Consider the following 22,067-nt stretch of genomic DNA (forward strand, 5'->3'; position numbering starts at 1 on the left):
CCTGACCTCTTGATCCACCTGTTTGGCCTCCCAAAGTGCTGGGATTACAGGCGTGAGCCACTGGCACTGGCCGCCTTTTTTTTTTTTTTTTTTTTGAGACGGAGTCTCACTCTGTCACTAGGCTGGAATGCAGTGGCACGATCTCTGGTTACTGAAACCTCCACCTCCCAGGTTCAAGTGATTCTCCTGCCTCAGCCTCCCAAGTAGCTGGGACTACAGGTGCCCACCACCATGCCCAGCTAATTTTTGTATTTTCGTAGAGATAGGGTTTTACCTTGTTGTCCAGGATGGTCTTGAACTCCTGACCTCATGATCTGCCTGCCTTGGCCTCCCAAAGTGCTGGGATTACAGGTGTTAGCCACCATGCCCGGCCTTGTGTCCGTCTCTTTTCTAAATCAAATACATCATCTTCCGCCCACTTTTTTTGTTGTCGGAAATGCTATTTCATCTCTCTTGCTCAGCTCATATGGCTAAAAATCATCCTGACGCTCTCTGCACATGAGTTTAGTCTCCAGCCCAGGCGATTGAGTGCCGACAGCTCTGAAATTGATCCCTAATTTTCCAACCCCTCCTTTACCTCTCCCATCACTTCCTAAAAAACAGCATTATCAACATATGTTATGTATGATAAAACCCACCCTATTCAAGTGCACAGTTCAATATTTTTTGGTAAATTTACTGAGTTGGTGCAGCCAGTGTCATAAATCAGTCTCAGAACGTTTTCATCATCCCAGTGAAGAAAGCTCATGTACAATCAATCCCTGTTCCTGTTACCAGTTCTCGGCAACCACTAAGCTACTTTCTGTCTCTACAGATTTGCCTTCTGAAAAATTTCATGTAGATGAAATCATACAATATATGATCTCTCATGCCTGGTTTCTTTCACTTGCCATAAGGCTCTTGAGATTCATTTGAGTTGTGGCATGTATCAGTATCTCATTCCTTTTTATTGCCCAGTAATACTCCATTGTATGGATATACCACATTTTGTCTATCCACGCATCAGCTGAGGGGACGTTTCTCCACTTTTTGGCTATTTATTAATAATGCCACGATGAACTTTGTGTACAAATCTTTGTGTGAATGTGAATGTATGTTTTTATTTCTCTTGGGATAGATACTTAGGAATGAAGTTGACGGGCAGTACGGTGATTTATATTTAACCTTTTGAGAAACTGCCAAAACCGTTTTCCAATGCAGCTGCCTCTTGCCTCGTTCCCACCAGCAACACACGAGGGCTGCCATTTCTCCACGTCCTCAGCAGCGCTGTCCTGCTGTCTTCTTGACTGTAGTTGTTCTCGTGGGTATGAAGTGGTGTCCCTGTTTTTTTTTTTTTTTTTTTTTTTTTTTTGAGAGGGAGTCTCACTCTCGTTGCCCTGGCTGGAGTGCAATGGCGCGATCTCGGCTCACTGCAACCTCTGTGTCCCAGTTCAAGTGATTCTCCTGCCTCAGCCTCCTGAGTAGCTGGGATTACAAGCATGCACCACCATGCCTGGCTAATTTTTTTGTTAATAGCGACGGGATTTCACCATGTTGGCCAGGATGGTCTCGAGCTCCTGACCTCATGATCTGCCAGGCTTGGCCTCCCAAAGGGCTGGATTACAGGCGTGAGTCACCGCAGTTGGCCTGGTTTTTTAAATTTCATTTCTCTAATGACTAATGATGTGGAGCCGTGTTTTATGTGCCCTTTAGCCACACACAGAGCTTCTTTGATGAAATATCTGTCCATGTTTCACCTATTTCTGATTAAGTTATTTTCTAATTATAGAATTGTAAGGCCTTCTCGCCCATCCTTTTTGTTTTTGAGACAGGGTCTCACTCTCTTGTCCAGGCTGGAGTACAGTGGTGCAGCATGGGTCACTGCAGCCTCGACCTCCTGGGTTCAAGTGATCCTCCCACCTCAACCTCCCAAGTAGTTGGGACCACAGGCGCACGCCACCGCGCCTGGCTAATTTTTTAGATTTGCTGAGACAGGGTTCTCGCTGTGTTGTCCAGGCTGGTCTCAATGTCCTGGGCTCCAGCAGTTCTCCTGCCTGTAATCTGAGTGCGGTTTTAAAATGTTTAAATAAAAATGTTTCCAGTTTCCTCCCAAGAGAATGATATGCTAGCCTGGTTTTCTTATAGATTCATTGGAACAGTCATCAATCATGTAGGTAGTTCTTTTTTTTTTTTGACTTTTATTTTTGGTTTGGGGTACACGTGCAGGTTTGTTATAGAGGTGAACTTGTGTCACTAGGGTTTGCCGTACAGATTATTTTGTCGCCCAGGTACTAAGCCTGGGACCCAGTAGTTATTCTTTCTGATCCTCTCCCTCCTCCCTCCTCTAGGTCCAGTTTTGTTTTATTCGAAGGCCTGGACTCTCAGTCTTCTACCTTCTTGCCCCCACCTGTCACCCACATCGTCCAGCTCAGTCCTAAGTGGCGTGTGGTTCCCGCTTGGGACCAAGGAAGGCTTTGTGTGTTTCCCCGGCACTCTCCCGGCTTTGGTGTTGAGAGAGAGAGACACACAGAGAGAGAGAGAGGAGAAGGAGAGGAGAAAGAGAGAGAGAGGAGAGAGAGAGAGAGAGAAAGATTGATTCTCTCTGTTACCCAGGGAGCACTGTGGTGCAAACATAGCTCCCTGTAGCCTTGAACTCCTGGCCCCCTCTCACCGTGTTGCCCAGGCTGGAGTGCAGTGGCACGATCTCGGCTCACTGCAACCTCTGCCTCTGGGGGTCAAGTGATTCTCCTGCCTCAGCCTCCCAAGTAGCTGGGACTACAGATGCATGACACCACACCTGGCTAATTTTTGTATTTCTAGTGGAGACAGAGTTTTACCATGTTCGCCAGCCTGGTCTCCAACTCCTGACCTCAAGTGATCCTCCTGCCTTGGCCTCCCAAAGTGCTGGGATTACAGGTGTGAGACACCATGCCCAGCCTGCTTTTTTGTATCCTGGCTTTGGCTAGGCATGCAGCTGTGTGTGTGTGCATGTGTATGTGTGTGCATGCATGTGTGTGCATGTGTGTGTGCGTGTGTGTGTGCATGTGTGTGTGTATCTGGATGCTTTGTGGGCATACACATCCTTTACCCTCTGGCTCCTTATGATTCCTTTCTGACAAATTGAAACTTGCTTTAATTTCCTTTTAAAGATTACAGTAACACCAAATTTGTCTTAGAAAACAGAATTAGAGGCTGGTCTTGGCAGCTGATGCCTGTAATCCCAGCACCTTGGTAGGCTGAGGTGGGAGGAGGGTCACTGGAGACTAAGTGTTTCAGACTATCCTGGGCAACATAGCAAGATGCTGTCTGTATTAAACATAAAAAAATTCACCAGGCATGGTGGTGTGTGCCTGTATTCCAGCAATTATAGGTTGCCAGCTGCTTGGGAGGCTGATGCAGGGGGATCAGCTGAGTCCAGGAGTTCAAGCATATAGTGAGCTATGATTGTGCCACTGCACTCCAGCCTGGGCAACAGAGTGAGATCCTGGCTCAAAAAAAAAAAAAGTAAAAAGAAAACATAGAACTAGCAACTCCCCCAAGGAATTGTTATGCTTTTAATGTTTTGGTGTTAAAGTCTAATCTTTTTTTCCTGATACATATATAATTTTGTTTTGGTTTTACTGAATTATTGTATTGCATATACTTTACCTTTTTGCTTAACATGAATATATAATCAATTTCTTTGCATTCCATTGTTCTTTTATGAGCATTTGTAAGGGCTGCAGGGTATTCCACTGTCCAACTAGACTGCAAGTTGTTTATTTATTTAGGAAATGGGGTCTCACTGTGTTGGCCAGACTGGAGTGCAGTGGCACAATCATAGCTCACTGCAGCCTCAAACTCCTGGGTTCAAAACCTCCTCCAGCCTCAGCCTCCTGAGTAGCTGGGACCACAGGTATGTGCGTGGCTTAGACTGTGAGTTGTCAGCTTGCTGTTGACTCTCTGGTGGCCCCACATGATCATATGGTCCTCAGAACACCAGAAGATCATATGCAAATATTGTCTGCATATTCCTCAAGATACCACATGGCCAGTGTAAGCTGCTTTAATTATCCTTCCAGGAGAAACGCAGCCTCCTCTAGCGCATGCACTCCGCTGGCCCCAGCGGCATGTTGGGACCTGAACTGAGATGGAAATTATTTCAAAAGTAAAATATTAAAGAGAAGTGAAATCTGCTGTACTGTGCATTCAGCTTAGCAATTAGAAGTTGCCAGCGTTTTTTTTTTTGAAACAGTCTCGCTGTGTTGCCCAGGCTGGAGTGCAGTGACGCAATCTTGGCTCACTGCAACCTCTGCCTCCTGGGTTCAAGTGATCCTCCCCTCAGCCTCCCAGGTACCTGGGACTAGACGCATGTGCCAACACACCCAGCTTTTTTTTTTTTTTTTTTTTTTTGTATTTTTTGTAAAGATGAGGTCTCACTTTATTGCCTAGGCTGGTCTCGAACTCCTGGGCTCAAGCAGTCCACTTGCCTTGGCCTCCCAAAGTGCTGGGATTACAGGTATGAGCTACCGCACCTGGCTGGTTTTTTATTTCTGATTTATACTTTCAGGCCTTCAAAAATACAATGACATAATATATTTTAGCTATAAAATGTATGAGCTATTCACTGCTGAGGTATAAGTAATGGGAAAGCTAAATTGCATTCTCTGAAATATAAAAGTCCCAGGAGGCATTCCCAAAGAAGTTATGTCCATTTAATCGTTTAAGCAACAAGGAATATGGAATAAGAATTTCATTCTTAGCCAGGTAATGGACGTCAGCTTTCTTTGCACTTTGTACTCATGGATACACCAGAAAGATACGTTTTTCACCCAGGGACATCAATGGAATCAATACACTGCTGTTCACAGACACTCTTAGCAGCTGGGCACGGTGGCTCACGCCTCTAATCCCAACACTTTGGAATGCCAAGGAGGGCTGATCACTTGAGGTCAGGAGTTCAAGACCAGCCTGGACAACATGGTGAAACCCCGTCTCTACTAAAAAAAAATTAGCCAGGCATGGTGGTGCGTAACTGCAGTCCCAGCTACTCAGGAGACTGAGGCACAAGAATCGCTTGAACTTGGGAGGTGGAGGTTGCAGTAAGCTGAGATCTTGCCACTGCACTCCAGCCTGGCAGCAGAGTGAGACTTCATCTCAAAAAAAAAAAAAAAAAAAAAAAGGAAAGCTCTTGGCTTTTATAAACCAGTATATAATTCTTTCATTCTTCAAATGAGTGTCTTTTTTGAAGTAATACTGTTAACATCCTCAAATGTGAAGAAGAAATACGTGTATATTTATAATCTATATCATTTATGAGTAAAGGTTTCAGTTGCAAACATTGAAATTCCTCAGTCTAATAGAAAATAAAATGATAGCTACAGGCTGCTAACTCCCAGAAAGAAAACCTTTGAAACTACAAAAATTCCAAAAGCCCAAGGTAGATTTGAAAAAGGCGTCATTAAAACCAGAATGAGGGAGTAGCTTATGTACAGCATTGAATTTCACAGAGAAAACTCATAAACTGGACAACAACAATGACAGACCTATTTAAGGACCCTGAAGAATGACCAGAAGCAGGTGGAGACTGGAAGGGGCCCGAAGATCTAGTTCTTAAAATTAGGGTTGTACAGCCCTTCTTCCAGTCTGCTGAGCACCGTGGCTAGATCCCAAGAAGAAGGCCAGTCGTACGGGTTTGAGGCATTCCACGGTGAAGTTCAGGGCTGTCAGAGTAGCTGGAGAGGCGGAAGAAGAATCCAGGGAAGGAGAGAGTCTCATTGAGGCAGCCCTGGAATTCCCCTCAAATCCGGCTGATAGATTTGAACTCGGAACCTACAGAAAGCAGCAACTGCGTGGTGAAAGAGCTGAGCAGAGATTTCAGCTGTGGTCAAGTGCACAGGAGCAGGACGTGGTGTCTGAGGGTCTAGCAGAGCAGTTAGGCTTTCCATTGAAATGCTCAAGGCCCATGCCTCATGGATGAAGAACAATCCCAGGACAAAGGGATTCTTCTTAGATCTAAGGGTGAAAACGAGTTAGAACCACTCGAAGCAAGCATAAAACCAAGCCTCCTCAAATTCAAGGCGACCCGTCGGGAACTTAACTGCCTGCTAGAACAAAAATCAATACTCCTCAAGAAGAGAATAGAATCTAACATCTCTATGATGTAGCATCTACAATATTCAATATACAGTTCAAATTTATTGAATATGAAAAGAAACAGGAAAATGTAATTCAGAGTCAGTAGAAAAATCAGTTAATAGAAAGTGGCCCTCAAATGAGTCAGAAAGTGAAATTCAGACAAGAACTTTAAATAAGGTACGATAACTATGTTCAAGGATTTAAAGAGAGGAAAAAAGAGAGGTGGAAATGTGCACCCAGGTACACATACAATATTTGGATCAACTGCATCAGCTTAACAGCAGGTTGGAGGCAGCTGAAGCAAAGGTTAGTGAGCTCAATAAAGGAGCAGTAAAATTTATTCAGTCCGTAAAGAGGGAAAAATGGAAGTAACGAACATAGTTCCAATAACCTGAAGACAATATCAAACACTGTAATAACACTGTAATAAACATGTAATTGGTGTCCCAGAAGGAGGGGAAAAAGAGAACAGAGCAGAAAAAATATATTTGAACGAGTAGTGGCTGAAAATCCCCCAAATTTGATTAAAAAAAATTACAGATCAATTTATAGGTCCTAGAAATTCACCAAACCCTAAGCAGGATAAATATAAAAAGTAACACATATAGGAATATTATAGGCAAATTACTATAAACTTGGCTCTAAAGGAAAAAATTAAAGAGTCCCAGAAATGATAAAACTGGGAAGTTATCAAAAACTGAAAATTTTCTAGTTTCACTGAAAGAGCAGATTGTTTAAAATTGTTAAGATTGTATTGTGGGTTTTATAATGCATGTAGGTGTAACATATACCAAATTAGTGGCACAAAGGTGGAAGGTAAGATGGAGTGGCTCCAAGTCTACATTTTAGGTCAAGTGGCTGGCACAATGGTAAGTCCAAGTAGCCTATGAAACATTAAAGATTCATATTATAGGCAGGGTATGGGTTTCATGCCATAATCCCAGCACTTTGGAAGGTGGAAAAGGGAAGATGGATTGAGCTCAGGAGTTTGAGACCACCCTGGGCAACATAGGGAGATCTCGTTTCTACTTTAAAAAGTTGGGGAGGGGAGGGACTAGGAACAGTGGCTCACGCCTGTAATCTTTCGGAGGCCCAGGCAGGCGGATCATGAGGTCAAGAGATAGAGACCTTCCCGGCCAACATGGTGAAACCTCGTCTCTACTAAAAATACAAAAATTAGCTGGGCATGGTGGAATACACCTGTAATCCCAGCTACTCGGGAGGCTGAGGCAGGAGAATTGCTTGAACCCAGGAGGTAGAGGTTGCAGTGAGCTGAGATCATGCCAACACACTCCAGCCTGGCGAGAGAGCGAGACTGTCTCAAAACAAAAAACAAACAACAACAAAAAGAAAAATTAGCCAGGTATGGTGGTGTGCACTTGTAGTCCCAGCTACTAGGGAGGCTGAGGAGAGAGGATCATTTGAGCCCAGGAGGTGGAGGCTGCCCTGAGCTGTAATAGCACCACTACACTCCAGCACAGAGTGAGCCCCTGCCTCAAAACAAAAACAAAAACAAAAAACAAACCGCATTATAGTCACCAGAGATAAAAAGTCAACCAAGCAATGCAACTGAAATACTGAAGTTATTAACAAAAAAAAAGGCACGAGAGACAGAATGACATAGAATACAGATAAAAACAGACCCATACTAGCAACAACATGAAACTCAAAAACCTGTGTTAAGCGAAAAAAGTCAAACCCCAAAGGGTACACGCTGTACGGATTATATGAATTAAAAAAAAAACCCTCAAGGACAGTCAACACTAATCCATGGTGACAGAAATCACAACAGTAGTTTCTGACAAGAGTGGGGATTGCCTGGGAAAAGGCATACAGCTTTCAGGAGGGACAGGAATGTCTATATGTGGAGGTGACGGCCAACGCAGAGTGCCCATTATCGAAATTCATAGAACTGTACGATTAAAACGTGTGCATTTCATTTTCTGTGTATACATTTTACACAAACACCAATGTTTGAAAGCGGATTACAAACTCTTGAAGAGCCCCCGGTTATAAACTTTGATCAACAGAGGGCGCTCGGAGCCCATCAAACACGCTTTGGGCCCCCAGCTACTTAGAGATGCCAATCAGACCAGCCCGGGGCTCCTGGTCTCCAAGGTGCATCGCGCGGCTCCCCTACACTCCCCGTCGACACCCCAGCTTCCCCGCCCGCGGCCTCGCCGGCTGGTCCGTGTCACCTGGCCACACGCTGCGCGTGGCCAATGGCGAAGATGTGTCCGCGGCGCCTCGGCGGAATGCAGATGCGGGTGGGGCGGGCGCGCGCGGCCGGGAGGCGTACCTGCCCCCTGAGGTTCCCCTACGGTACGATCGCTTTTACACTGGAAGTGGAAACGTCATGGAAACTTCCACTGTGTTCTCGACATCTTCATTTTGACCTTTTTACCTCGCTTTGGTGGCTGTGGAATATTCCCACGCAAGAGCTGGCGCGGGGGAGGAGGGGGCAGAGCCCGGGAGGCACCGAAGAAATTTTCCCCGAGGAAGGCAGAGTGGGGGCGTTGCCCCAGGCTCCCAGAACCCCGAACCTTTGTCTTCCTGCCCCCTCCGGCCTCGTCCCAGCTCCGGAGGAAGCCAGCGACCAGAAATCGCTAAGCGTCCCTTGCGCCCTCGCCCACCCCCCGGCTGGGTCTCCCCGCGGGCGCGCAGATGCCATTACACCCCACGTGATCCCCGCGCCGGGCCGGTCCTTCCAGAGGCGTCTCGCGGGGTGTTAATTAAAGGTCACAACAAAACAGACCTGCTGGCTCACCAGAAGAAATGTCCTCCCGGGAAATGAAAAATGACACCCAGAGCAGCCACGTGTGGAGCCTGGCAAACGCCGGCTTCCTGCGCTCCGGGGCGCTGCGCTGGGGGGATTGTGGGGGGCGATCGGAGAGGGAGCGAGGACGGGGTGCTCCGGAGACCCCGCGAGGCCCAGGCGCAGGAAGAAACGGGCGGCGGGGGCGAGGGGACCGATCCCCCGCCAGGAGAGGCCAAGGCCAACCCGCGCCACACCCCCTTTCCAGGCGGGAGTCGTCCGCTTGCAGCGCGGCGAACCCCTGTTTCCCTTGCCCAGCCCCGGCCCGCTGGGTCCCCAGGCTCACCTGTCCCGACCCGGGGCGGCTGAGTCCACACAGACCCGGGCTCGGGCGGGCGGGGGGCGGAGGCCCCTAGTGCTCCGGCTGCGTCGGGGAGGGTGGCCCCCGGCCCCCCAGGGGTTGGCAGGGCAATTCCAGAAACGGTTTGCAGGGCAGGTCTCCGAGAACAAAGGGCGGGGGGAGGACCCGGCGTGTTTGTGGACTTGGTTGTGACTCAGTCCCTTTCACACGGCGTTTCAAAGGCAGACCTGCAAGCCTTGTCGGGAAGAGAAAGAACTCGGGGGCGGGGGAGGCTCGGGCGCCGCGTTTCCGTCCCGCCGCGCTCGCTCGCGCTGCCCCTGAGCTCCAGGCTCGCGCAGCGGCGTTTCATTAGAGACCCGGCCCGGGCCGCGCGCCTGGAACTTCCCCGCCGGGAGCGGGACTGACGCTCCCCCGCGCCCCGCCCCGGCCCGGCTCCGGGCCTCGCAATGTCAGGCAGGCGCGCCGCAGCCTAAAATGGATCCCGGCCGGGGCGGCGAGGGCTGCAGGCAGGCGGCGGGCTCCGGGTCCCCGAGGCTCCGCGCTGCGCCCGGGCGCACACGCACGCCCTGACCGCCGGCCGCTCCCGGGCCACGCGGAGCCGCCCCTCTCCCTGCCCTCGCGCAACTGTCAGGCGAAACGGGCCGGCGGATATTGGCTCGGCGACACGCTGAGGCTCCTCCCCGAGTCTGGATCTTTATATTTTGGGAGAATTTCTTTGAACTCAGTTAGCAAGCTCGGGGAAGGAGGCAAGTTCCCGCAGCCGGCTCGGCTCGGCTCGGAGGGCTCGCCCACCCTCCTGCAGCTGCCGCGTGCCCTGATTGTGTCCCTCTCCTCCCTCGTGGGGGGAACGGACCGACTTGGCTGCAGAAAATGCCAATTACATGGATGTGACCGTGAAAAGGGAACGTGCGACTGCAAGAGGCAGAAGGGGACGAGGAAAAGCATTATTTGAAGAGAAGAATAAACCAGCCACCCCGACCCTTTCTGCAAACTGGTGCTATTCCTCGTGGGGTCCATTTGCTTTCATTCCTTCCCACCCCACCCCTTAAGAAACCCTGACTTGAGGGCCAAGAGCCAGCCCCCTGCAGCCGGGGGACGCTTCTGGGCTGGAAGACCTTCTGGATGTAGCGCTGCTGGAACCTTTAGCTACTCTCCTCTGCAAACGCCACCATGAATTCGGTCGCTGGGAATAAAGAGAGGCTTGCCGTCTCCACCAGGGGCAAGAAATACGGGGTAAGTCGTGACGGTGCGACGCGGAGACGCGTGACCAGACCCATCTCCGTGGGGGTCCCCCTTTTCCCGGGATCGTGCACCCCGGCAGGGCGGCGCGGCCCCGAGCTCTCTCCCGCTGCAGAGGCGCCCCCGCGGCCGGCGGGGCTGTGCGTGCACGGAGGCGGGTCTGCCGCGGGGGCGCCCGCACACTCGCCTCGCCCTCGGAACGTTTCCAGCCCTCTCGTTCCGTCCTTTCCCCGCACCCGCAACTTTTGCAGCATTCCTGCACTTCTAGGCAGAGTTAAGCCGAAGGGGAGGGTTCCCCGTGAACGCTCGGCGGGACCTCGGATCGTTTAGCTGGAGCCGGGGGAGCCCCTCATTTACCTGCGGGATCCGCAGGGTGGTACCCCGTATGAATAAAAATCCTGAAATTACGGCTCCCCCCACCCCCCGCCCCCCCATAGGGTCTTCCAGGATTTCGTACCCGGGATTTTGCTGGGATGGGTGACTGCTTCAACAGCGAGGGGTGCTGAACCTCTGGGGCCCCCTGACAGAAGCCGTGGAAACCCCCGGGCGAGTCCTCTTCCTGACCCCAGGAGGAGGCCACCGGCGCCCGGGAACCGGCGCAGGGGTCGCCCGGGCGGTGGGGACTCACTTGGGGACAATTAACGAGACAGAGGGAGGACGATCTGGCCCAGGTTTGGCGAGGTCCCCGAGCGGCTCCCGTGGGCGGCTGGAGCCGGGGCTCGGCGGCGCCCGGCCCCTGGGCGCTGGAACCCGCCGCCTGGCGGCGCCTGACCCCGGCGCGTGCTCCCCGCAGGTGAATGAAGTCGGCTCGCCCACCAAGCCCGCAGCGCCCTTCTCCCCCGAGAGCTGGTACCGGAAAGCCTACGAGGAGTCGCGCGCCGGGAGCCGGCCCACTCCCGAGGGCGCGGGCTCCGCGCTGGGCTCATCGGGGACCCCGTCCCCCGGCTCGGGCACCTCGTCCCCGAGCTCCTTCACCGGTTCCCCGGGCCCCGCCTCCCCGGGCATCGGCACGAGTTCCCCGGGCTCCCTGGGCGGCTCGCCAGGCTTCGGCACGGGCTCCCCGGGCTCCGGCAGCGGCGGCGGCTCCTCCCCCGGCTCGGACCGCGGCGTCTGGTGCGAGAACTGCAACGCCCGCCTGGTGGAGCTCAAGAGGCAGGCCCTGAAGCTGCTCCTCCCGGGGCCCTTCCCCGGCAAGGTGAGCGCGGCGCGGCGCGGCGCGGGCAGGGAGGGCGGCCGCGGGGCCGGGGAGGCGCCGGGAGGGCCGGGCCGCGGCCGACGGCAGCTGCTCAGCCCGACGCGACCCTGCGCCCCGGCTCCACGCGAGGGCCGCCGGCGGCGCGGGGGGCTGCTCCTCACCCCAGGGGGCTCCGGCGCGCGGGGCGACCCCCGCACATTCCTCCCTCAGCCAGGCCGCCCTAGGGCCGGAGGGCCGAGTCCCGAGAGCGCGAAAGAGCGCCGGTGGCCACGGGCATCACGGCCCACGCGGTCTCTCCGGCCGCCCCTCCCAGCTCTCCCTCGCGACTGCAGACTGCGCTTTCGATTGTCCTCCCCACCCCCACCTGTGATCCTGGACGCAAACGTCAGTGGGAGCTGGAAAAGCTGCTGCTTGGAGCCGGCGTTGCCCACTGTCTGTTGAGGCCCATCCTTTCCAGGATTGCAGAAGCAGAAACATCCTGGAAAGCCAGCACTGTCCCCTGCAGCGCGTGCGCGCCTGGGGAAGCTCCAGAGCTGGGCCGCTCCTCGGAGCAGTGCTCCCTCCTGGCCTGCCCCTCGCCCAGCACCGTCGCTGCTCCATAGCAACCCCGCGCGGGGCGTGACTGGCCCGAGCCCCCAGAGGGTAACACAATGCAATCAATCGTATTTGCGCTGTCGGGCCGTACTATCAAATGGTAATATTTACTCTTCCACTTCAAAGAGTTTTTATCAGTGGTTAGAGAGCAATATCAAGGAAACAGTGGATTGCTGTAGAGGTTTCTGACACTGTCGGCTCAGGGGCCATTTCTGGTTTCTATTTCCGTGACTTTGGAAATAAAATTTTGTGATTTCGAGTAGCGGCGTTCAGACCTAACTGCGTCTGCTGGCCTCCAGTGCGTATGCACGTACACACGCTGATGCTTTCCTAGGCAAGGATGAAATCAAACGAATGCCCACAGACGTGGTGAAATTTAAAATGGGGAAAACTACCGCTAGGAGAATTGGTTTTATGAATGCACAACTTATCTGGAGAAGAGTGAGCTCGCGGATGCTTGTCAGTGTACCGTCTTTGTAGTCTGATAAATCTGCCATGACATCCCAAGGATAAATCTCAGGGAATCAAAAAAGCTTATTTCGCTCTTGCGTGCTAGACCTTCCGATTTGACACCATTTCTTCACTCACAGATTTATTTGCTCTCGTGATCCTTCATCAATATTCATTGATTTTTCTCCCCCATCCGAGGCACTGTGTGAGGCACAGCAATAAAAATGCCGGGTCCGTGCCTGCAGTCCTTGTCCACGTGGAGCTGATGTTCTAGCGGAGGAGGCAGAGATGGACCACAGCGTGCACAGTTCACAATGGAGTCACGTTTGTGGAGGGGACGTAGGGTGCCGTGAGGTTGTTGAACTGGATGGGAGCATCTGACAAAGGTGGAAGGACCTCGGGTCGTAAAGAGCTCACAGCTGACACTTGGCAGTCCTGATAGGTTGCAGCCTTCCACATTATTTTAGAGCTTTCTGAAGGACTCATTCTTATTATAATAGGCTTTTTGTGGCATTGAGTGTTCCTAGATGCAAAGGTAAATCAAAATACACTATTCTCAGTAAGAAAAAGAGGAGAAGGAAAATCTATAGGAAGAAGACACAAATGTGGAAACTCATATGCATCCGTCGTGTTTTATGGAGCCTTGTGATCAACTGGGATTATGTTTTGTAGAAACAGCCTGGAACATTCACTCAGCGTTGTGGGAGGTGGCTCAATATATTTGCCTGTTTTATGTATGTGATGAGGTAAAACTCTTGTTGGTCAACTGCTTGTATTGTCAGAGCAAGGTGACAGCTCTGGAGGAAACATTGGATTTGCTGAACTCCTATGCTCTACAGTGACTTAGACATCTAGAGAAGAGCTGGTAGTCATGGGGCAATCACGGGATCACTTTAAGTGCATACATGAATGCCACACAGGACCACAGTTGCTTGAGTTTTATGTGAGAAGCAGCAGGGTAAAAGCATGGCGTTTGGTACAAGAGCATATACAGGCTCAGCCAGGAGGAAGGATGCTTTGCCTCAGCTCCTTGTTAGTAATGAGGTTTGGGGCCTCAATTTTAATTACTAAATTTCTGCAAGTCCTTGTGAATAAGCGTGTGTGTGTGTGTGTGTGTGTGTGTGTGTGTTTAGGGCATTTGTACCTTGCACTTAGGTACAATTTCCATTATACCTTTAGTGTTTGCAACATTGTAGCCAAACAGTTGCCATGTTCACTGGTGCACCACTGGATGCAGGCCATCTAACTTGGACAAGGCTTTTCTTCTTCTGGAGCAAAGTTAATGAACAAAACTGTGGACCACTATAGCCCTCAGGCACAGAAGGAGATAAATTTCATTTAGAACAAGAGACTCCAACAAGCAGTTCGCTCTGAAGAGAGTCTGGAAGATCAAGACATGTTTTTGAAGGGTAATTAACAAAAATAATCTTTGTAATTTGCTTAAAGTGCTTACCTGCATTTGGGAAATATTTTCTTTTCTTTTCTTTTTTTTTTTTTTGAGACGGAGTTTCACTCTTGTTACCCAGGCTGGAGTGCAATGGCGCGATCTCGGCTCACCGCAACCTCCGCCTCCTGGGTTCAGGCAATTCTCCTGCCTCAGCCTCCTGAGTAGCTGGGACTACAGGCACGCGCCACCATGCCCAGCTGATTTTTTTGTATTTTTAGTAGAGACGGGGTTTCACCATGTTGACCGGGATGGTCTCGATCTCTTGACCTCGTGATCCACCCGCCTCGGCCTCCCAAAGTGCTGGGATGACAGGCTTGAGCCACCGCGCCCGGCGGGGAATATTTTCTTAAGTAGAGTGTTAAATTCTACTAGGTGGTATTAAATGTCTCCTAGGTAGGTATTTAAAAGTCAAAAGCAGAACAGCACGTCCAGAAACCTTATTATTTTAGGCTGGATTTGGTTTTAGTGCTTCCTTTACCACGGATTTATTTTGTGACATTCCGACTTTTTAACTTTCCTATTAATATGCCAAGGAAAAAAATGATTCAGACTGTTCCAATGTCATTAACATAGTCTAAGGTAAGGTTTGAAAAGTGCCTTCTTTCTTTAGAGAAAGATGTGAGGGTCGATGGTTGTTGATCGGCTAAGATGCTGTTAGATTTATGTTTCACAGAATTTAAGATCTAGATTTCTTTACTTTTCCTCCTATCTTTGCTTCCTTCTTTTCTGATGAGATTTCACTCTTGTTGCCCAGGCTGGAGTGCAATGGTGTGATCTCAGCTCACCGAAACCTCCTCCTCTCAGGTTCAAGTGATTCTCCTGCCTCAGCCTCCCGAGTAGCTGGGATTACAGGCATGCGCCACCATGCCTGGCTAACTGTATTTTTTGTAGAGACAGGGTTTCTCCATGTTGGTCAGGCTAGTCTCAAACTCCCGACCTCAGGTGATCCCCCTACCTTGGCCTCCCAAAGTGCTGGGATCACCGCCGTGAGCCTCTGCGCCCGGCCCGTTTTTCTTTCGAGGTATTACCCCTGTCAGTTTGTAATTTCATCTGTATGTTTTCTAAATATGCTGCCATATGAGTTCTCACACTGCCTGTTGGTGGGTAGCAAGCCCTGTTGAATGCCCCCGGTTTTGTCTTTGGAACAGTGGGTTAAGGAGGGGAGGCGAAGGACTGGAGCCCATGCAGGTGTATCTGATTGGTCCCAGGAGCTGGTGACTGGCTCTGATGGCCTGAGAAGAATCAGCCTATTCGGAGCACTCCCCCAGAGGTAGGGCTTCATGGTGCAAGATGACGTCATTTGGATATAACTGAGTAGGTGGTGATCGTGCTGGCTGAGGTGAGAAGTAGGAGGAGACATGGAATTGGAAGGAGCTCACGGAGAAGGATGGTAATGACTTTGGTTTTCCATGCATCGAGTCTGAGCTTTCTGGAAAGAGATGGAGCCTGGAGGCAGACTTAATAATAAAACAGTTTGTTGTTGGCTATTTCAAGACTGGCGTGTGGAAGTGACAGCCGTGAGCTCCCATAGCTCTGTGGCTGATACACTGGGTTTCATCCTTTCCAGTAGCAGCTTACCTGGTGAGTAGAGGTTTGTGCTTGGTGGCAGATTGTGAAACACTCGAGTTGACTTTTATCACCTCGATTGGTACGAAAAGTACTTCCTGGGTTTGTCTCATCTCTCTTTGGTACGGGTGAGTGGAAGTGGGCAGGTAAAAGAATGTGGATGTGTCAACTGTTGCGATTTTACGTGAGAATGGCCCTGTTACCCACTGTAGTTTTCCAGTATGTAAATACAAAACCATTTCATGTCCCATGGCAAGAGTGTCTTTCCTGTTTTATAGACAGTCAAGGCAATGAGCCAGAAATAGAGGCCAAGGAACGAATCGCTGGATTTGGGGCTAGCCTAGATCATTCTGATATCCATGACAGAACTTTTGAATGGACTGGGCAGGCCCCACGAAACATCAGCCCACCGGAATTCCCCGGAGTAAGTGGGAAAGCTCCAGGTTGGCGAAAGGTTATCAGACATCTGTTCATTTCCATATCAATAAAAGAAAAATCTTCTTTTATGTAGAAAAAAAAGCGCAGAACTATATTCCTATCTGATTGTTTCTCAGTCAGAATATCTGATATTTCTCAGTCAGATATTCTGAGTCCATTTATGCCCCAGAAATATCAGGAAGATTAGCCAGACATACTGAGAAGCGTGGCCAGGAATCGCAGAGATGAAGGAAAGGAAGTGTCACAGGGGTTAAAAACGCCAAACGTGGACTCGAAATAGCCGGAGACCGAGTGAGTCTAGACTTGCAGAGATATAGATATCCCACACGCGCATTTCTGTATTCTGCCAGCTCCAAAAGAAGGGTATGAAAAAATAACCAGACTCAAAACGTCCCCCAAAAGCCATCATAAAACATTTTATAGAGAGGATAAAACAGACATTGCATTTCAAGTACTTATTAATTATAAGGGACTTCTAGCTGAAATCTCCTTTCTTCTATGAACATGTGGCTATTTTCAAAAAGCTTCATTTGAGTCTTTCTCATATAAGAATTATTTTAGATAAAGGAGCAGTTAATAGATAAAAGCACTCATGAAAAAGGCCTGCAGCATTTATCATTAAAAAATTTCTAAAACATTTTGGGAGTTTATAAAAACATTCCCAGTAGAGACATGTGAGCAGTAATCTCTTTTTAAGGCTTAGCAAGCTGTGGAATAATGGCAGTTCATTCTAGCAGACTATTAATTGTGAAGCAACATGGTCAGTTTTTATAGTGACTTAATTCACTTTGCAAAAATCCCTGGCCTGTAATAATTCCTTCCACACCCATTGCAGATAGGATTATTACATTAGAAATGTGATTTTTAAATGGCTGAGGCTTGTAGTTTGTCAGCATTTGGGAGGATTAAGTCACTTAAAATTTAGGCAACATGAGTTGCGCTTTGGCGTTGGACCACAGATGGTCCCGTTCCTGGGCTGACACTAGAGCTCATAGAGATAGTAATAATGGGGATAGTAAATGACTAACAGCTATGGTCCTGCATACCAGGAACTGTACTGAAACACACACACACACACACACACACACACACACACAATCTCATAATAAAATGAAGATGAATGTGATTTTTTTTTTAACCTTGGAATTCCAAGTGCTTGATGTGGTTAAGATCACAGAAGGAAGCATGAAGAAAAAAATATGCAAGGAACAGAAGAATCCAATCACACTTTCCCCTAAAAGCTGTTGAGGGTCGCTATGAGTAGAACTGACTGAGTGAGAGGCACCGGCTGGAGATGGTTATTATATTTCCTGGGCTCGCAGAAGGGGATTTTACTTTTGGTGGGTGGGGAGGCTGGGGGGAAGTATGTGAGCCTGTCAGGTTCTGAGTTGAGTAATTTTCTTGGCTGGAACGCAAGGGGTCGGGGAAGGAACCTCCTTATTATTTACATACACTCAGCGGAGACACTGTCGTCATCCCTTCCTGAACGGAAAGCCCTGCCCGAGGGACGGTGACCATCACACCCAGCTAAGTTTTGCATTTTTTTAAGTAGAGATGGGGTCTCACCATCTTGGCCAGGGTGGTCTTGATCTCTTGACCTCGTGATCCACCCTCCCAAAGTGCTGGGATTACAGGCGTGAGCCACCGTGCCTGGCCAGTTTTTCTCCTTAGATTTGTTAATATTGTGAGTTATTATTATTGATTTCTAATAGGGAACCAGCCTTGTATTCCAATAATAAACCCCACTTGTCCACAATGCATTTTTAACAATATGCTTCTGGCTCCAATTTGCCCATATTTCATGTATTGTTTTTGCCTTGATATTCATATGCCAGCAAACATTTTTGATTATGATTTGTGTGCCAGCCAGAGTACTATGCCGTATGGTAATCAAAATAGGACAAAGACTAAAATTCGTGCTCTGGAGCAGCTCACAGTGTAGCGTTAGCGTCAGGCAAGGACAGCGGTGAAGGGCAGGCGTTCCGGCCACGGGCAGCGGCAGGCGCAGGGCACACAGGTGTGGTGATGGCGGGACAGTCGCACGCTGTCATCACACACCGTGTGTCCATGAGTGCGTGCCCGGCTGGAAAGGAAGGATGCCGGCTGAGGGTGAAGGGCCTTGCGGGGTATAGTCTGGACTTCATCCTGTAAGGCCGTGGGCAGCCAGTGGGGGGCATGCAGGAAGGGTGTGAAATGATCAGGTAAGTATGTAAGAGAGACGGCTGTGAGAACAAGCAAGAAGATGGGTTGGAAGTGTGGTGTCGCGGACACCAGTCGGGAGGCCCCTTGCAGTGGCTTGAGGGAAAAATCACGTAGACTGAACGAGGGCAGCCCAGAGGGAAGGGAGCAGCTCGGAACTGACGGATGTCATATGTGGAAAGCTGGTGACGGGCAGCTGCTGAGATGTGGGGCTGTCGGGGGACCAGCTGAGGCATTCTCCCAGATTTCCAGCCAGGGGAGGTGTGGGTGGTGCCGCCAGTTATCCAGATGAGGGATACAGGCAGAGAAGGGGTTTTGTTGCTGTGAGTCTGGTGTTCCAGGGGGCTGTGGATGTTGAGTTGATTGGGGTCTCCAGAGCCTGAGGCGGAATGGTCTGTGGGCTCCTGTTGGGGCTCTAGAGTGGATTCAGAGGAGGAGACACGGAGCTGGGAGATGTCAGTGTGAAGAAGGTGGTGGAATGCACGGATGGCATGAGCTCTCCGCAGGTGTGTGGGTGAGAAGACAGACAGCTGAGCATGAACTGGTGGCACCCATTGACACTGAAGGGACCAGTAGCCTGAGGAGCCAACAAGACAGACCAAGAAGGGGGGACCAGAAAAGAGGAAGGAAAGACTGGGAGAAGGCAGTGTCACGGGAGCTGAGGACGGCGTGAGCGTCAGGGGATGAGGTGACAAAAGCTCTGATACCCTGGAGAGGTCAAGGAGGTAAGGACTGAGGTTTCTGTTGAACTGGCAAGGAGGAGGTCACTGGTGTCTTTTTTGGAAGAATTTCCGGTTCCCTGGGAGAGACAGACAATGCCACCGTGTCTGGGAATAGACCGTGAGGTGAGGCCATCTCAGGCAGCCTTTGAGTTGCTGAGGACACTGGGTTACAAGAGATCCACTTTTTGAGCCTCCTCTTCTCTTAAAATGAAGAGCTGGAATCAGCAGACTTGGCTGCAAAACCAGGCTCCGTCGCTTAGCGTGTGAGCTCATCTTCACGTCCGCAGCGGGGCATGACACGGCCCGCCGGGGATGGTGGTGACTCGGTGACATTGCGAGATGACCTCCAGCCTCGCTTTCTGTGACGGTTCCAACGACTTTCCACAGGAAGTTAATTTGACAAAAGCTTCCTGCCCTCCTTCCCTCCTTCCTCCCTTTTTTCCCTCCTTCCACCTGACACCAAAATGGAGAAGCAGCGGTCAGGGAAGGTGGGAGCGTTCCGCCGCCTCTTGCTTTCTCTGCACCTCCAGGTGGATAGAGCGCTGTGTCCTTACTTCTTCCTTCGTGGGGTGGTTTCCACGGAAAGGTGAAGGGAGCTCAGCTGATGTAAATGGGCTCCTTTGGGCTGGGGTGCCGTGAAGACGGACCGAGGCTTTTTTGGTCCCAGGTGGAAATCCCATCTCTCAGCTCGGCCCCTCCCAGAGCCCCTCCGGGGAACCTTGCAGATGTGACATTTGACATTTCGGCCCCGGGAATGAGGGAAAGCAGATTTCCTCCAGTGACTGCGCGTGCATGCGATGCACAGACCGGAGCCGCACCGGGAATTCGGGCTTATCCACCTTCCAATCCAGCTTGGTCTTTCTCAGACGGTTTTCTTTGCAGTTGTACTTTGCTGATCCTATCGCGGCGATCCCAGCCAGACCCCATGGAGAAGTCTGGAAAGAAAGAAGTCACCCTCCCCCACCAGGCAGGATTTCCTGCACATACATCAGCTCTCAGGGCTGGAGTTGACCGTGGAGGACAGAGATCCTGTGAGCTCTAATACAAAAAAACGGAGGTATTCCCAAGGCTGCTGGAGAGGTCAGCATAGCCGAAGGCTCTAAGGGGAGAATAAGTTTTTCTTTTTTTAAATAAGCAGAACTATAAATATATCCTAAGTGTTATACTCCAGGTTACAGCCGAGGGACTCTTTTTATTTACCTTTTCTACTTATTGGAGTTTAAGTTCAATACTGTTGCCAACCACAAAACGTTATTGGAAAAAATTTTCTCTCTCCACATAGCACGGTTCTAAAATCTTGGATGATTCTTACATGTAAACTTTCTTATATTGAATTTTTTTGTTTGTTTGAAAGCATGAACTGCCAGTAATAAATTACAATCCGCTTTTCCATCACAGGGGTGACAAACGGAAACGTTTATGTCGATACCTCCTTATCTGAGCGGTGTCTGAGGTTTGTCATGGGTGATTCAGGATTTTCCTCTGAGCCAACCTAGGAGCTGAGGGAACTGGATTCTTCTGTGGTGTCATTTCGTCTCTGAGCTGGCCATGAGGGGCAGCTGCACTTCCCCACGAAACACGATCACTGTATTTAGAGTGGTTGCTTTCTTAGGGGTTATAATCACTACTTCCCAACCCTTCCTCCACCTCTCTGGTGGCTTCGCATAGCAATGGGACACTCACCTGTTAACTGATGAGAAGCTGGCAGTAACAGCCAGCACCAAAAGCTGTCAAGCTAGCTAACCGAACGGCTGTGCAGAAAATAAACAGCTGAATTCAGGCAAACTACTAGAAGCAGCCACCATTTTTTAAGAAACAATGATCGCCTGCCCAGTTCAGCTGTGTGACTTTGCACAGCGGAAGTCTCAGTCCTGGGCGGGCAGCAGAGTGTCTTCCCCGATACCACGGCTGCGAAGTAGAGCATCAGTGTCCTTTACCCAGACAGGCGGTGTGGCGGTGGGGGCCGAGGGGTAGATGGGAGGAGGACAGATGGGAGGGGAATAAGAGTCGGGGAGAAGGAGGGTGGGTGAGAGAGAGGGCTAGACAGCAAAGGAATGGGTGCTCTAGGAATGCAAGGTTGCCTACAATCCCAGATATTTAGGTGACAAAGGACTGTCCTTAGGTCTGGGGACAGAGGTACAGTCCTGCTTCCAGCACTGATAAGCACTGTGATCTTGGGAACCACCTAGCTGGCCTGTGCTTTATTTTTCTTTGGTAATCTGAGAGCATGGCAATCGGTGGCCTCTAAACTTCTCCCAAGCCTGTGAGTCTCTGTGAAGCCGAAGAGAAGACCTGAGGCTTTGTGGAGTCCACTCCTTGAATCCAGATGCCACAGGGATGTGCTTGACAGAATCCAAGGTGGGTTTCTGGCGGGAGCAAGAGCCTGAAGCTGTTCCGTGGGACACCCCATCCACAGCCGGCCCAGGCGACCTCCTCATTTGCTCAGCCAGGTAGCCCTGTCGCTGCTGATGCTTCTGCTTTTGGAATTCGGATCATAAACTGACTGATAAGGCTCTTCCTGTTTCTTAATAAAGCTATTTGCTTTACCGTCTTCCGTGTTTGTAAGCAGAAATAAACTCAGGCAAACAAAAGGGCGATTGATTCTAGAAGAGCAATTCGGAAAGGAGAATTTGAAGGAAAGTGAGGACGTCTTGTAGTTAGTTTTACATGAAAAGTTCTGCCGTATCGAGACTGACCTATTACCAACGTATGAAGTTACAGTGAGTCTCCCGTTGCTGTGGGATTAGAAACAGTGTATGAAGCGTTCTTCTGAGTAGCAGTGTAGGAACACCAGAACGCTAACACATTACTCAGCACTCTTCATCTGATTTGTTCCCCAAATCCTTTCGCTTCCTTTGACTTTTCTTTCTTTTTTTCTGTTCTTTCAAATACCTAGATAGGGCCATAATTGGTTAGGCCAGTAGTTACATATCACATGCCCTGATGTGGGTTTCTTTCCCCTGTGGTGTGTGGTGCTGGGTGCTGGAAAGGCATGGCGCAGGTAG

The 22,067-nt window shown here is 50.1% G+C and overlaps 1 protein-coding gene across 1 annotated transcript in view; it reads left to right on the top strand.

Moving 5' to 3' along the window:
* Window positions 1-281: 281 nt before the first annotated feature.
* Window positions 282-22,067, top strand: part of KIF26B (kinesin family member 26B) — a 526,146-nt gene continuing 504,360 nt past the window's right edge. Inside the window, exons 1-2 of the mRNA XM_039464246.2 lie at window positions 282-10,445; window positions 11,245-11,646. Coding sequence (XP_039320180.2) covers window positions 10,383-10,445; window positions 11,245-11,646 — 465 coding nt within the window. The 5' untranslated portion in view covers window positions 282-10,382. The remainder of the gene's footprint in view (window positions 10,446-11,244; window positions 11,647-22,067) is intronic.

The sequence above is a fragment of the Saimiri boliviensis genome, chromosome 14 (assembly GCF_048565385.1).
Source record: "Saimiri boliviensis isolate mSaiBol1 chromosome 14, mSaiBol1.pri, whole genome shotgun sequence".
NCBI classification, from domain to species: domain Eukaryota; kingdom Metazoa; phylum Chordata; class Mammalia; order Primates; family Cebidae; genus Saimiri; species Saimiri boliviensis.